This window comes from Aquarana catesbeiana, linkage group LG02 (genome assembly GCF_042186555.1).
Source record: "Aquarana catesbeiana isolate 2022-GZ linkage group LG02, ASM4218655v1, whole genome shotgun sequence".
NCBI classification, from domain to species: domain Eukaryota; kingdom Metazoa; phylum Chordata; class Amphibia; order Anura; family Ranidae; genus Aquarana; species Aquarana catesbeiana.
The window spans coordinates 57,844,940-57,858,187 of record NC_133325.1 but is presented as its reverse complement, the minus strand read 5'-3'; the positions used below and the strand labels follow the sequence as shown (position 1 = coordinate 57,858,187).

Here is a 13,248-nt window from a genome sequence, read left to right as displayed (position 1 = left end):
CGGGTCGCCAAATCTGACGAACCAGCGACCTGGGAAGGAGGAGGGGTGTGACCTAAGTTTTCAGTAGGAGAGCCCCTTGGCTGTGATTGGTTGGCGGGGAGAGACTCTGGACCGTGATTGGTTATTGCTTTCTGTTTTGTAAACAATTGTTTTATTAACAGAGGCAGAGCGGACTGTAACAGAAGGGATCTGGGGATGAGGAATGGGGCAGTATGTGGAGGTGTGTAAGGATCTGCAGGGACTCGGGGGGTGATTCGCACTTGCCATTTGCCAGCACTACCAGTCTCTCCTCCTTCACTATCCCCGCCCATCGGCTAGAGTGCCGTCCAATGGGCGCTGATCAATGGACTGTACCAATAACCTTCCCGGGGGGGACCCCGTACATCTCTGTGATGGATATGAGGAGATGGATGTACCCCAGATATACACATGGACAGTACAGAACATCCTCCATTGTTTATAAATCTCCGGAGAGGATTCGGGAGATGTAGTATCCGGGATAGAGATGTGAAGTGCCCCCCTTTCTTTCCGGTGTCGGTGGTCGGTGCCGTTGCTATGGAGACCCAATAACATTCTCCTGCCTGGAGCCCTCCTGTGGTCAGTCACTGATAGGAGACATTTCCTCAGGTCAGACCCTCTGTCATATGGATGGATGGATAGATGGGGATTATTAGTGATAAATCGGTGGAAGAGAGCTAGGTGTCCATGTGAACAGTCCTGGTTGTCATTGTCCCCATAGAAGAGGGATGAAATATGAGACTGTCAGAGCTGCACAGCTGGTCTGGGATTGGGCAGTGTGTGTGTGTGGGGGGGTCATCGGTGGGGACAGCCGATCTCATACCTCCCAACTTTTTGAGATGGGAATGAGGGACACCTATCAGCAAAAGTATGTAGTCATAGGACACGCCCCCTCAAAGGAGAATTGTACACAAAAAAAACAAGATTGGTTAAACCCACAAGTGCTTTTTTTACCACTACTATTCCTTTATATTGGCTTTTTTACAAATGCAGCAATTTAGAAATCGGATGAAAGTTTTAGCACTGAAAAACACTTCTTGATAGATGAAAAAAGTGCATTTTATATACAACTATATAGATCAGACCAAAATCAGGGACAGTCCCTATAAATCAGGGACCATTGGGAGCTATGGCCGATCCCAACAAACATTCTGCAGAATGGATGAGGAGTGGAGAATGCCGACCACACAGCTCACCGTCCAGTCTGGATGGATTGTGGTTGTAGCGGCGGGAAGGGAAGTGTGTCGTTGTGGTGTCCATACCTACTGTCCACACTGACCACCACTGCAGAGGACACTGTGTGTGTGTGTGTGGGGGGGGGGGGGTAAGGGGCAGAGGACACTACTATGGGGGGGGGGGGGCAGAGGACACTACTGTTTGTGTGTGGGGGGGGGTAAGGGGTAGAGGACACTACTATGGGGGGGGCAGAGGACACTACTATGGGGAGGGGCAGAGAACACTACTGGGGGCAGAGGACACTACTATGGGGGGGTAGAGGACACTACTATGGGGGGGGCAGAGGACACTACTATAGGGGGGGCAGAGGACACTACTATGGGGGGGCAGAGGACACTACTATGGGGGGGGCAGAGGACACTACTATGGGGGGGGCAGAGGACACTACTATGGGGGGGGCAGAGGACACTACTATGGGGGGGCAGAGGACACTACTATGGGGGGGCAGAGGACACTACTATGGGGGGGCAGAGGACACTACTATGGGGGGGGCAGAGGACACTACTATGGGGGGGGGCAGAGGATACTACTATGGGGGGGGCAGAGGACACTACTATGGGGGGGCAGAGGACACTACTATGGTGGGGGGCAGAGGACACTACTATGGGGGGGCAGAGGACACTACTATGGGGGGACAGAGGACACTACTATGGGGGGACAAGGGAAAACTACTATGGGGGGGCAGAGGACACTACTATGGGGGGGCACAGAGGACACTACTATGGGGGGGGCAGAGGACACTACTATAGGGGGGGCAGAGGACACTACTATGGGGGGGCAGAGGACACTACTATGGGGGGGGGGCAGAGGACACTACTATGGGGGGGCAGAGGACACTACTATGGGGGGGGCAGAGGACACTACTATGGGGGGGGCAGAGGACACTACTATGGGGGGGCAGAGGACACTACTATGGGGGGGCAGAGGACACTACTATGGGGGGGGGGCAGAGGACACTACTATGGGGGGGGCAGAGGATACTACTATGGGGGGGCAGAGGACACTACTATGGGGGGGCAGAGGACACTACTATGGTGGGGGGCAGAGGACACTACTATGGGGGGGCAGAGGACACTACTATGGGGGGACAGAGGACACTACTATGGGGGGACAGAGGACACTACTATGGGGGGACAAGGGAAAACTACTATGGGGGGGCAGAGGACACTACTATGGGGGGGCACAGAGGACACTACTATGGTGGGGGGCAGAGGACACTACTATGGGGGGTGGCAGAGGACACTACTATGGGGGGGCAGAGGACACTACTATGGGGGGGTAGAGGACACTAGAGGACACTACTGCGTTGCGTCCATAAGGGTGAATGGGCGCCGCCCCCTCTATCCACCCACCCCCTCTATGACCAATGGATAGATTCATGCATTGCATTGCATGAATCTATCTATGGCCACCGCTGCCACCCCCTATCCAGGTGACCGGCCCCTTTTCGGCTGCCTGAATTAGAGCGTCGGGGGCGGTGCATTGCGCTTCTGTACAGTGACATGCAATCCTCTCCAGTGTGCTGCGATGTAATGCAGCATATATGCATTTTATCTCCGCTCGCTGCATCACACCTCCGGGGTGCGTTGCAGTGTGAATAGGACACGTGTCCTGAGGGTGAACTGCGTTTTTTCAGTGCAGAAAAGCCGGGGATCACACTCTAGTGGTCAGCTGCCGGGGCACTCTGCCAGCTGTCTGTTCCTGTCTGTGGTAGGGGGGCAGTGTGGTGCGCGATTCAGTACATCACATGGCTCCCTTTTTATTTTTTTTGTACAAACTTTATTTGAAGTGTACTAGTGAACATACAGTGCCATGCAATTCTGTACGATAGAATGCAGCATGTCAGCATTTTATAGCAGCATTGCAATGTGGATGGGACACAGGATACAATTGTCTTTTGTGTGTCCATGTGTGGACCAGTGCTTTCACAGTGCATTCAAATGTAGGTCAATGCAGTAGTGTAAATGTGTGAACAGGGCCCAAAACTCCTCAGGCCACAAAGACTTTCCCCTTTACATCTCCTATTCCAATTGTCTTTCTCCTCGGCGAGGCCATTGTTTCCACTAGTGGCTTGACCTTGCATAGAAGCCTTTTTGGTCTTGGAAAGGGAGGTCCCTTCGTCCCCTGATATGTACAAACATCCTATCGTTTTATATTTCTCCAGGTTTCAAAAATGAGTAAAAAAATCGAAAATGATGGCGTGATGGGACCCCCCGTAGACCTCGCCTTCAAATGTATTAATTCCATGGAAGGTAAGTAGATACATTTCTCACATGATGCTTTTACCCTCACTGATAGAACCATTCCACAGTCTTCAGCAACATGTCACGTTAGTTATATAGCTCTGACATATACTGCAGTGCTGTACTGAGAACACTGAGCCAGGCACATCAGTCTGTGTACCAGAGGAGCTTACACTCCAATGTGCTCACAGACTATTTTTATACAGTATCTCACAAAAGTGAGTACACCCCTCACATTTTTGTAAATATTTTTATTATATCTTTTCATGTGACAACACTGAAGAAATGACACTTTGCTACAATGTAAAGTAGTGAGTGTACAGCTTGTATAACAGTGTAAATTTGCTGTCCCCTCAAAATAACTCAACACACAGCCATTAATGTCTAAACCACTGGCAACAAAAGTGAGTACACCCCTAAGTGAAAATTTCAAAATTGTGCCCAATTAGCCATTTTCCCTCCCCGGTGTCATGTGACTCGTTAGTGTTACAAGGTCTCAGGTGTGAATGGGGAGTAGGTGTGTTAAATTTGGTGTTATCGCTCTCACTCTCTCATACTGGTCACTGGAAGTTCAACATGGCACCTCATGGCAAAGAACTCTCTGAGGATCTAAAAAAAAATAATTGTTGCTCTACATAAAGATGGTCTAGTCTATATGAAGATTGCCAAGACCCTGAAGCTGAGCTGCAGCACGGTGGCCAAGACCATACAGCGGTTTAACAGGACAGGTTCCACTCAGAACAGACCTCGCTATGGTCAACCAAAGAAGTTGAGTGCACATGCTCAGCGTCATATTCAGAGGTTATCTTTGGGAAATAGACATATGAGTGCTGCCAGTATTGCTGCAGAGGTTGAAGGGGTGGGGGTTCAGCCTGTCAGTGCTCAGACCATACGCCGTACACTGCATAAAATTGGTCTGCATGGTTGTCATCCCAGAAGGAAGCCTCTTCTAAAGATGATGCACAAGAAAGCCCGCAAACAGTTTGCTGAAGACAAGCAGACTAAGGACATGGATTACTGGAACCATTTCCTGTTGTCTGATGAGACCAAGATAAACTTATTTGGTTCAGATGGAGTCAAGCTTGTGTGGTGGCAACCAGGTGAGGAGTACAAAGACAAGTGTGTCTTGCCTACAGTCAGGCATGGTGGTGGGAGTGTCATGGTCTGGGGCTGCATGAGTGCTGCCGGCACTGGGGAGCTACAGTTCATTGAGGGAACCATGAATGCCAACATGTACTGTGACATACTAAAGCAGAGCATGATCCCCTCCCTTCAGAGACTGGGCTGCAGGGCAGTATTCCAACATGATAAGGTCTTTAACGTCCACCACTCCAGTGGCAACCTGTGAAGCTCTGGTGAACTCCATACCTAAGAGGGTTAAGGCAGTGCTGGAAAATAATGGTGGCCACACAAAATATTAACACTTTGGGCCCAATTTGGACATTTTCATTTAGGGGTGTACTCACTTTTATTGCCAGCGGTTTAGACATTAATGGCTGTGTGTTGAGTTATTTTGAAGGGACAGCAAATTTACACTGTTATACAAGCTGTACACTCACTACTTTATATTGTAGCAAAGTGTCATTTCTTCAGTGTTGTCACATGAAAAAATATAGTAAAATATTTACAAAAATGTGAGGGGTGTACTCACTTTTGTGAGATACTGTACATTTATAAAGCTCAGACATATACCACAGTGCTGTAGAGAGAGTGCTGAACCAGTCCCATCAGTCTCTGTACCAGGGGAACTTACACTCTAATGTCCCCCCACCGGTACACACTAGTATTATTATACATTTATACAGCTCTGACATATACCACAGTGCTGTGTAGAAATCACTAAGCCAGTTACATCAGTCTTTGTACCAGAAGAGCTTACAATCTAATGTCCCCCCACAGTCACACACTATTAGGAATGCATTAAGGAATGTTCCCAGGAGAGGACAGAGTTCAGGGTCAGGAACTGATGGGTCTGGAGCCATTATCAGTAGGGGACATTATTGACTAGGCTTTGGATCAGGTTCTGGTACAGGACAAGCACTGCAGGCCCACTACATGCATGGGTCAGGCGGGGTGCAGGGACGGGGTCACGTTGGTAGCGAAGATCCATTGAGGTAAAGGGTGGGGGGAGGGAGGCAGTGAAAAAGGCAGGTCTGTTATCTTCTATGGAAATTGTGATCCCTGAAGTCCAGGCCTTGTTGCAGATGGCACATAATTTGGATGGTCCATGCTGACACTCTGTACTGCCCCTTACAGATGTCCTACAGGAAGAACCCCGAGAGGGCCTGAGGCCCATAAAACGTGGAGAAGGCGGAAAGCTGCACAGCCAGGCGCTCAGGCTGAACAATAACACCCTGACCGACCTCCGTGGCTTCAAGGAGGTGGTGGCCAACCTGCTGAGTGACCCATCCCATCTCTGCTGGGTAGACCTCTCCTTCAATGACCTCCCCAACATCGACTCTGTAAGTGCGCCCCCTGCTGTCCACAATGGTCTCTTCCTCAGAGTGGGATTGTCTGAGCGTCTTTGCATCTTGTATTCTCTACAAGATTTGTGTCAGAGCTTCTGAGAGAATTCAAGTTATGCTAAAAAAAAAAATATTATGACCCCTAGATTTGCTACAAAAAAACATTTTGTAACTTATTATTAGAAGTAGTATTTGCAATTCAATTGGCATCCATTTCACAAAAATGCTAATTTTCTTTTATTCAACTATGGCAGCAGTGATTGGACCAGCCTTTCCCAACCAGGTTCCTCCAGAGCAGCATTTCTCAGATTCTGTTTTTCAACATGGAGGAACCCTTGAAATAACTTTCTGGTCTCAAAGAACACCTACTAATAATTACTATAGATACAGCTCACTGATTATTAGTGTGATGATCAGTGGGAAGAATGCTCCTTACATTGGTGATCAGTGGGAAGAATGCTCCTTACATTGGTGATCAGTGGGTAGAATGCTCCTTACATTGATGGTCAGTGGGAAGAATGTCCCTTACATTGGTGAACAGTAGGAAGAATGTCCCTTACATTGGTGGTCAGTGGGAAGAATACTCCTTACAATGGTGATCAGTGGGAAGAATGTTCCTTACATTGGTGATCAGTAGGAAGAATGCTCCTTACATTGATGGTCAGTGGGAAGAATGCTCCTTGCATTGATGGTCAGTGGGAAGAATGTCCCTTACATTGGTGATCAGTGAAAAGAATACTCCTTACATTGGTGATCACAGTGGGGAAGAATGTCCCTTACATTGATGAACAGTGGGAAGAATACTCCTTACATTGGTGAGCAGTGAGAAGAATGTCCCTTACATTGGTGATCAGTGAGAAGAATAATTCTTACATTGGTGATCAGTGAGAAGAATGTCCCTTACATTGGTGATCAGTGAGAAGAATGTCCCTTACATTGGTGATCAGTGAGAAGAATAATTCTTACATTGGTGATCAGTGAGAAGAATGTCCCTTACATTGGTGATCAGTGAGAAGAATAATTCTTACATTGGTGATCAGTGGGAAGAATCCTCCTTACATTGGTGATCAGTGGGAAGAAGAAGGTTCCTTACATATTGATGGTGATTTTGGGGGTTTTTTGTTGGACAGGTCCTGACTACATACCGTCATCTTTCTGTACTGAATCTTCATGGCAATAGTATTCGCCAGCTGACAGAAGTGGATAAACTTGCGGCCCTGCCCAACCTGAAGAGCCTGACGCTCCATGGGAACCCCATTGAGGCAGAAAAGGGGTACAGGTAAGCCCCCAAAGTTCATGATGAACCTGTGACACACAAGGAAAGTAGATTTTACAATAAAAGTAAACTTGCCACAAACCAGGGCAATTCAGCCAGGGTGTAGAATGAAGAAACACACAGGTCACCTATAGGGGAAGTTGGAATAATATATTATGTTATTCACGGTGCTGTGTTTTTAGGCACTTATAAAAAGTGCTGTTAAGTGAGGACACCTTGAAATATAATAAATTAAAACATTTTTTTTAACAATTAACAACCCACAAAGTGCAGAACTCCTGGATCTTGGGAGGAGTTATGCAAATATCAAAATTCTTGATGTGTGGGTGTGAGTGAGTCGATGTTTCTAGTCAGGCTGTATATACCGGGGTAAATTCAATTAATGTGCCGCACTTCTATTACTTAACCGTGAAATATACCAAATCAATTAAATAAATGACTTCAAAATTCATATATACAACAGTGATCTACTTAATTCACAGTGACCATGCCATGACAACACTGTGTGAAGTAACAAATAGGTTTGTGCAGTCCTTAATATATAAACAAAAGTCCAATTCCTTGTTGTGCTGACAATCACCAATCCGTGCGCTTGATTAAAGTGCTCAAAATTATGCAGCTGGTGACAACACCCAACTCGTGCTCCCCTTTGGGTGTATTCTCACCTTAACGCCAGTGATCTCACAATTAAGTTTGGTCAATAGTCGCTTCTTAGTCTCATCTGGACTAAAATGTAAAGATGATAATAATAAAGGGATTTCGCGCTTAAAATCTATCACATATAAATACATAAACTAACATTAATGCAATCTTGTGCGTGCAGCTATGATCACTATACAGATACCTATCAAAATAAAGGAGGGGTTGCCCACCTGGGCTCCACTGATCCGGTGGAATATACGGGGCAACCCCTCCTTTATTTTGATAGGTATCTGTATACCGGAAGGATGATCTAGCCATCAGAGAAGTCCCACCTGAACAACTGATAAGCTACACCATACAGCATCTACCAAAGAACCTGTTTGATGCCTATATTTGCTTTTCTTAAGGTGAGAGTTTAGAGAGCCCGGCTTCACCGGATCCCTCCATATTAAGAACATCACCATCATTCCCTCTCATATTTGATCCCAGTGGATGTGACACATTATTATGAACTTTTCCCTTGTTTTGATTTATGAAGAGATAATCTGTGCACATCAGCACATTTGGATTATTTTTTTTCTCACTGTGTGTACATATTCACTGACTACACCTATTTTTACAGCTATCATAGCTGCACGCACAAGATCACATTAATGTTAGTTTATGTATTTATATGTGATAGATTTTAAGCGTAAAATCCCTTTATTATTATCATTATGTTGAGTGTATGTGAACACTTTTGATTTTGCTGCAGTCCACAGAGACATCATCACTATCTACATTTTTTCACTATTTTTCAACACCGAGTTATTTTATTTTGGTATTGACATATTCCTTGTACTCAACACAGCGCGAGGGACAACACCACATTTTAAAATGTAAAGATGTCCTCATTCCCTTCCTCTCCTTCCATGTGCCGCTACTTCTCACCATAAATCTGTGTGTGTGTGTAAAAACAAATGATCTCCAATAATGTTTATAACTTTTTAAAAAAATCTTTATTAAAGTGCAAAGTGATTACTCACATTTTCAGGGTGCTTAGAGCGCACCACTCTGACATTGCTAAGTAAAAACGTACAGTCCGTTATCTCCGTGACACTAGCCGCTGGTGTACGAATCCTCCCGCCAGTAACACTCGCCATACCGTCCTCTTTGCGCCCCCCCCCCCCCTACGTATTATGCCATAAGGACACATGGCTTCTTCAGGGGGAAATTTACATTTTTACTTAGAGATGTCAGAGTGGTGCGCTCTAAGCACCCTGAAAATGTGAGTAATCATTTTGCACTTTAATAAAGATTATTTGGATTTTAAAAAGTTATAAGCATTATTGGAGATCATTTGTTTTTACACACACACACAAATCGTATGGTGAGAAGCAGCAGCAGATGGAAGGAGAGGAAGGGAATGAGGACGTCTTTACATTTTAGTCCAGATGGGACTAATGCCGCGTACACACGGTCAGACTTTTCAACCGGACTGGTCCGACAGACTTTCCGACGGACTTTCGACTGACTTTTTAACGGACTTGCCTACACACGATCACACCAAAGTCCGACGGATTCGTATGTGATGACGTACACCGGACTAAAATAAGGAAGTTGATAGCCAGTAGCCAATAGCTGCCCTAGCGTCGGTGTTTGTCCGTCGGACTAGCATACAGACGAGCGGATTTCTGGGTCCGGCGGAGTTACGACGTAAAGATTTTAAGCCTGTTCCAAATCTAAAGTCCGTCAGATTTGCAACTGTAAAAGTCAGCTGAAGGTCCGGTGAAGCCCACACACGATTGGATTGTCCGCCGGATTTGGTCTGTCGGCGTCCGTCGGACAAGTCCGGTCGAAAAGTCCGACCGGTGTACGCGGCATAAGAAGCGAGTATTGACCAAACTTAATTGTGAGGTCACTGGCGTTAAGGTGCGAATGCATAATTTTGAGCATTTTAATTAACCACTTGCCGTCCGCCATATAGCAAAATTACGGCGGCAAAGTGGTTGTGTTATCCTGACCGGACGTCATATGACGTCTTTCAGGATAACAAGCCGCTGCGCGCCCCCGTTCTGACACACCGCAGCTCCGATCTAGGTAAAGAGTCTCTGAAAAATGGAGACTCTTTACCACGTTATCAGCCGTGTCCAATCATGGCTGATCACTATGTAAAGAAGAAGACACGAGTAGAGGAGAGCCGATCGGCTGCTCCTCTGATGGGGGGGGGGGGTCTGCGCTGATTATTAGCGCAGCCCCCCTGAGGATGCCCACACTGGACCACCAGGGACGCCACCAGGACCACCAGGGATGCCCACCACTAGTCACCACCAGGTATGCCACCCATGACCACCAGGGATGCCAATCAGTGCCCACAAGTCACTACCACCTATCAGTGTCGCCTTTCAGTGCCCAACAGTGCCACCTATGTGTACCCATCAGTGCTGCATATCAGTGCCACCTATCAGTGCCCATCAGTGCCGCCTATCAGTGCCGCATATTAGTGCCCATTAGTGCCACCTCATTGGTGCTCATCAGTGCGGCCTTATCAGTGCCCGTCAGTGCAGCTCCATCAGTGCCAATCAGTGAAGGAGAAAGCTTACTTATTTACAAAGTTTTGTATCAGAAAAAAAAAAAAAAAAAACGTTTTTATTTTCAAAATTTTCGGTCTTTTTTTAGCAGAAAATAAAAATCCCAGAGGTGATCAAATACCACCAAAAGAAAGCTCTATTTGTGGGATCAAAATGCTAAAAAAAAAATTTAGTTTGTGTACAGTGTAACATGACCGCGCAATTGTCATTCAAAGTGCGACAGCGCTGAAAGCTGAAAATGGGTCTGGGCAGGAAGGTGTATAAGTGCCCCGTATTGAAGCGGTTAAGCACATGGAGTATTGGTGATTGTCAGCACAACAACAAGGAATTGGACTTTTGTTTATACATTAAGGACTGCACAAACCTGTTTGTTACTTCACACAGTGTTGTCATTGCATGGTCACTGTGAATTAAGTAGATCACTGTTGTGTGTATATATACACATTTTGGAGTCATTTATTTGGAAAATGCTATGCCCCCCCACAGAGCCCTGATCTCTGGATGAGGTGGTATGGCCCCCACCGATTCCTGTTCTCTAGTAAAGATGGTATGGTCCCCACAGAGCCTTGATCTCTGGAAGAAATTATGTGACCCCCCTCAGAACCCTGATCTTACCATCATTGAATCTGTCTGGGATTACATGCAGAAATGGAAACAACAGAGAAAACCCAAATCCATAGAAGAACTGAGCTTAGTTCTCCAAGATTCACAATACGACCTACAGGCCAAGTGCCTTAAAAAGCTGTGTGCAAGTCTACCTGGGAGAGTCGAACGCTGTTTTAAAGGCAAAGCATGGCCTCCCTCAAATATTTATCTGATTTAGATTTTTTCTCAATTTATGCACTTTATAGCTTGTTAATTAAAAAATAAATTCTATTCAGTGTGCTATTTTTGAAAGCATCTTTACTTTTCCCATCACTGTATATTTCAGTTTATACCTCCTCTAACGTACACCCCCCCTCCTCCCCTCCAAAGGTCCTACATACTGTCTGTCCTTCCGCAGCTCAAGAGCTTTGATTTCAGCGCTGTCACCAAACAAGACCGAGTCAGCGCCGACGTCTGGAGCCGAATGAATGGCAAACTGAAGAAAGTCCGGCGGACTAAGAAAGATTGAAGAGATGGGAGCTCACCCTACAAGGATCAGACCACCTCTGGGGGGGGAGTCAGGAGACAAAGTCCTGCACCTTCCATAGACCCCCCCCTCCATGTCTTGGAGGGCAAATGGACGCAGTCTGCAACTAAAGAGAATGTCAAATATTTTTGGTGTCTTTTTTTATATTTATATATATATAAATGCAAAGGGTTTGATGGAATATAGTGTTATCTGTGTCTGTGCATGTTTTCAAATCCTTCTGTCTATGTCCAGTTTGTAGTTCTATATGTGAATGGAGGAAGCCAAATTTGCACATTACATACTCAAGTTCTGCTTCCTGCAATGCAGCACTATACAATGAATACAATGATTGTGCTTTACTGCTTCCATTGAGGCACAAATGTCCCCTAAGGCATACAAATGTAGCACTGTCCCCGTAGGTGTGTAGACTGCATAGGCCTCTTCCTGGTTACCCGCAGCTGGTTGCCAATTGTCCCCATTTAGGCGCAGAGGGTTCCCGCTTGGTTGCTGAGGATTTCCCACTAGGGGTTCCCGCTTGGTTGCTGAGAGCTCCTACTTGCTCCACCCTTACTCCTGCTTGCTTGTTACTCAAAGACCAGTCCAGGGAAAAATCAGGGGTCTATTAAATGTCTCATCTACCCTCTATTAAAACTAGTGGTGCACAGATCTGCAATAATAGCTTAATGCAAATACATTGCCGTTCTCTTGGAAATGTTCATATAAACGTTCCACCCCCTGGTCCACTGACCCCCCCCCCCCCCCCCCCCCCCATTAAAAGCTAGAGGCCTGTTGACTTCCTTCTGCACTGGCCTTTGTACTGGGAGAAGCTTGAACACCGGATGGGGATGGAAAATCAGTTATTTAGGGGACAGGTGAAGATGCAATAAGCCCAACCCCCAATTATAGATTGCCTCTTATGCCACACCTTCAAGAATCCTCAACAAAGGTATGACAGTGGAGGACTTTACAGCTTCCCTGGACAATACAAGGGATACATGTCACCATAATTGGTTTCCTTGGATTCACTTTGCTTATTTGCTGAAAAAATATCCATGCTGACCCTCTGAAGCACAGGATTGGAAGACATGTGTCACCATCAGGGGTCAGGCTCGAAGACCAGCTACTATAGCAGTTGTGGGACTACCACCAACCAGCAGGATATATACACAGGCAGTCACCCTGACAGATGACACAGGCTTACCTGAGGTGAGGAGTGTAAGTACTAACCGGTGTTCACCAGAGCGCCTGATGGTGGAGATGGATTTAGCTGGGGTCCAGTACCAGATATGGCAAGTAAGGATCAAACAGAAGCGTATTCAGTAAACAAGCCAAAGGTTGGTAGCAAGTGGTTGCAGATTGGGATCAGGCAGAAGCGTAGTTGAGGAACAAGCCAAACGAGTGGTAGCAAAAAATGGACGTCAGCAGGGAAGACAAGAGCAAGATATTGGCTGCAGAGAGCACAATAATCTGGAAAACAAGAAGTGCAGATGCATGGCTTAAATCAGGAAGTTTATGTTACGAGCAAAGAGTTTAAGGTTCAGTAGAAGTCAAGGCACAAGACAGGGTTGTCCAATAGATCAGACAGGGTGCTATCTAGCATTACAGGTAGCTCAGTAATTGCTAGACACAGCAGCGGTCCCAGGTTCAAGTCCAGGCCCTGACACCTGGTGAGAAGCAGTACCAG

The 13,248-nt window shown here is 46.3% G+C and overlaps 1 protein-coding gene across 2 annotated transcripts; it reads left to right on the top strand.

The window, feature by feature from the left end:
- Positions 1-362: 362 nt before the first annotated feature.
- Positions 363-11,767, top strand: LRRC51 (leucine rich repeat containing 51). 2 transcript variants are annotated; one of them, XM_073612954.1, is made up of 5 exons: positions 363-627; positions 3,419-3,506; positions 5,754-5,959; positions 7,093-7,241; positions 11,454-11,767. In XM_073612954.1, exons 2-5 carry the CDS (start codon positions 3,428-3,430, stop codon positions 11,521-11,523), a joined length of 504 nt encoding a protein of 167 aa, XP_073469055.1. In that variant the 5' UTR covers positions 363-627; positions 3,419-3,427; the 3' UTR covers positions 11,524-11,767. The 2 variants fall into 2 exon arrangements, with proteins under 2 accessions (XP_073469055.1, XP_073469054.1); XM_073612953.1 differs by having other exon boundaries at positions 376-627; positions 11,426-11,767.
- Positions 11,768-13,248: the final 1,481 nt, after the last annotated feature.

Bases quoted from the DNA above. Each gene is read 5' to 3' on its own strand.
- LRRC51 (XM_073612953.1), top strand. From the start codon at position 3,428: ATGAGTAAAAAAATCGAAAATGATGGCGTGATGGGACCCCCCGTAGAC. The intron at 3,507-5,753 runs GTAAGTAGATAC...TGCCCCTTACAG, and splicing joins ATGTATTAATTCCATGGAAG to ATGTCCTACAGGAAGAACCC. The intron at 7,242-11,425 runs GTAAGCCCCCAA...TCCCCTCCAAAG, and splicing joins GAGGCAGAAAAGGGGTACAG to GTCCTACATACTGTCTGTCC.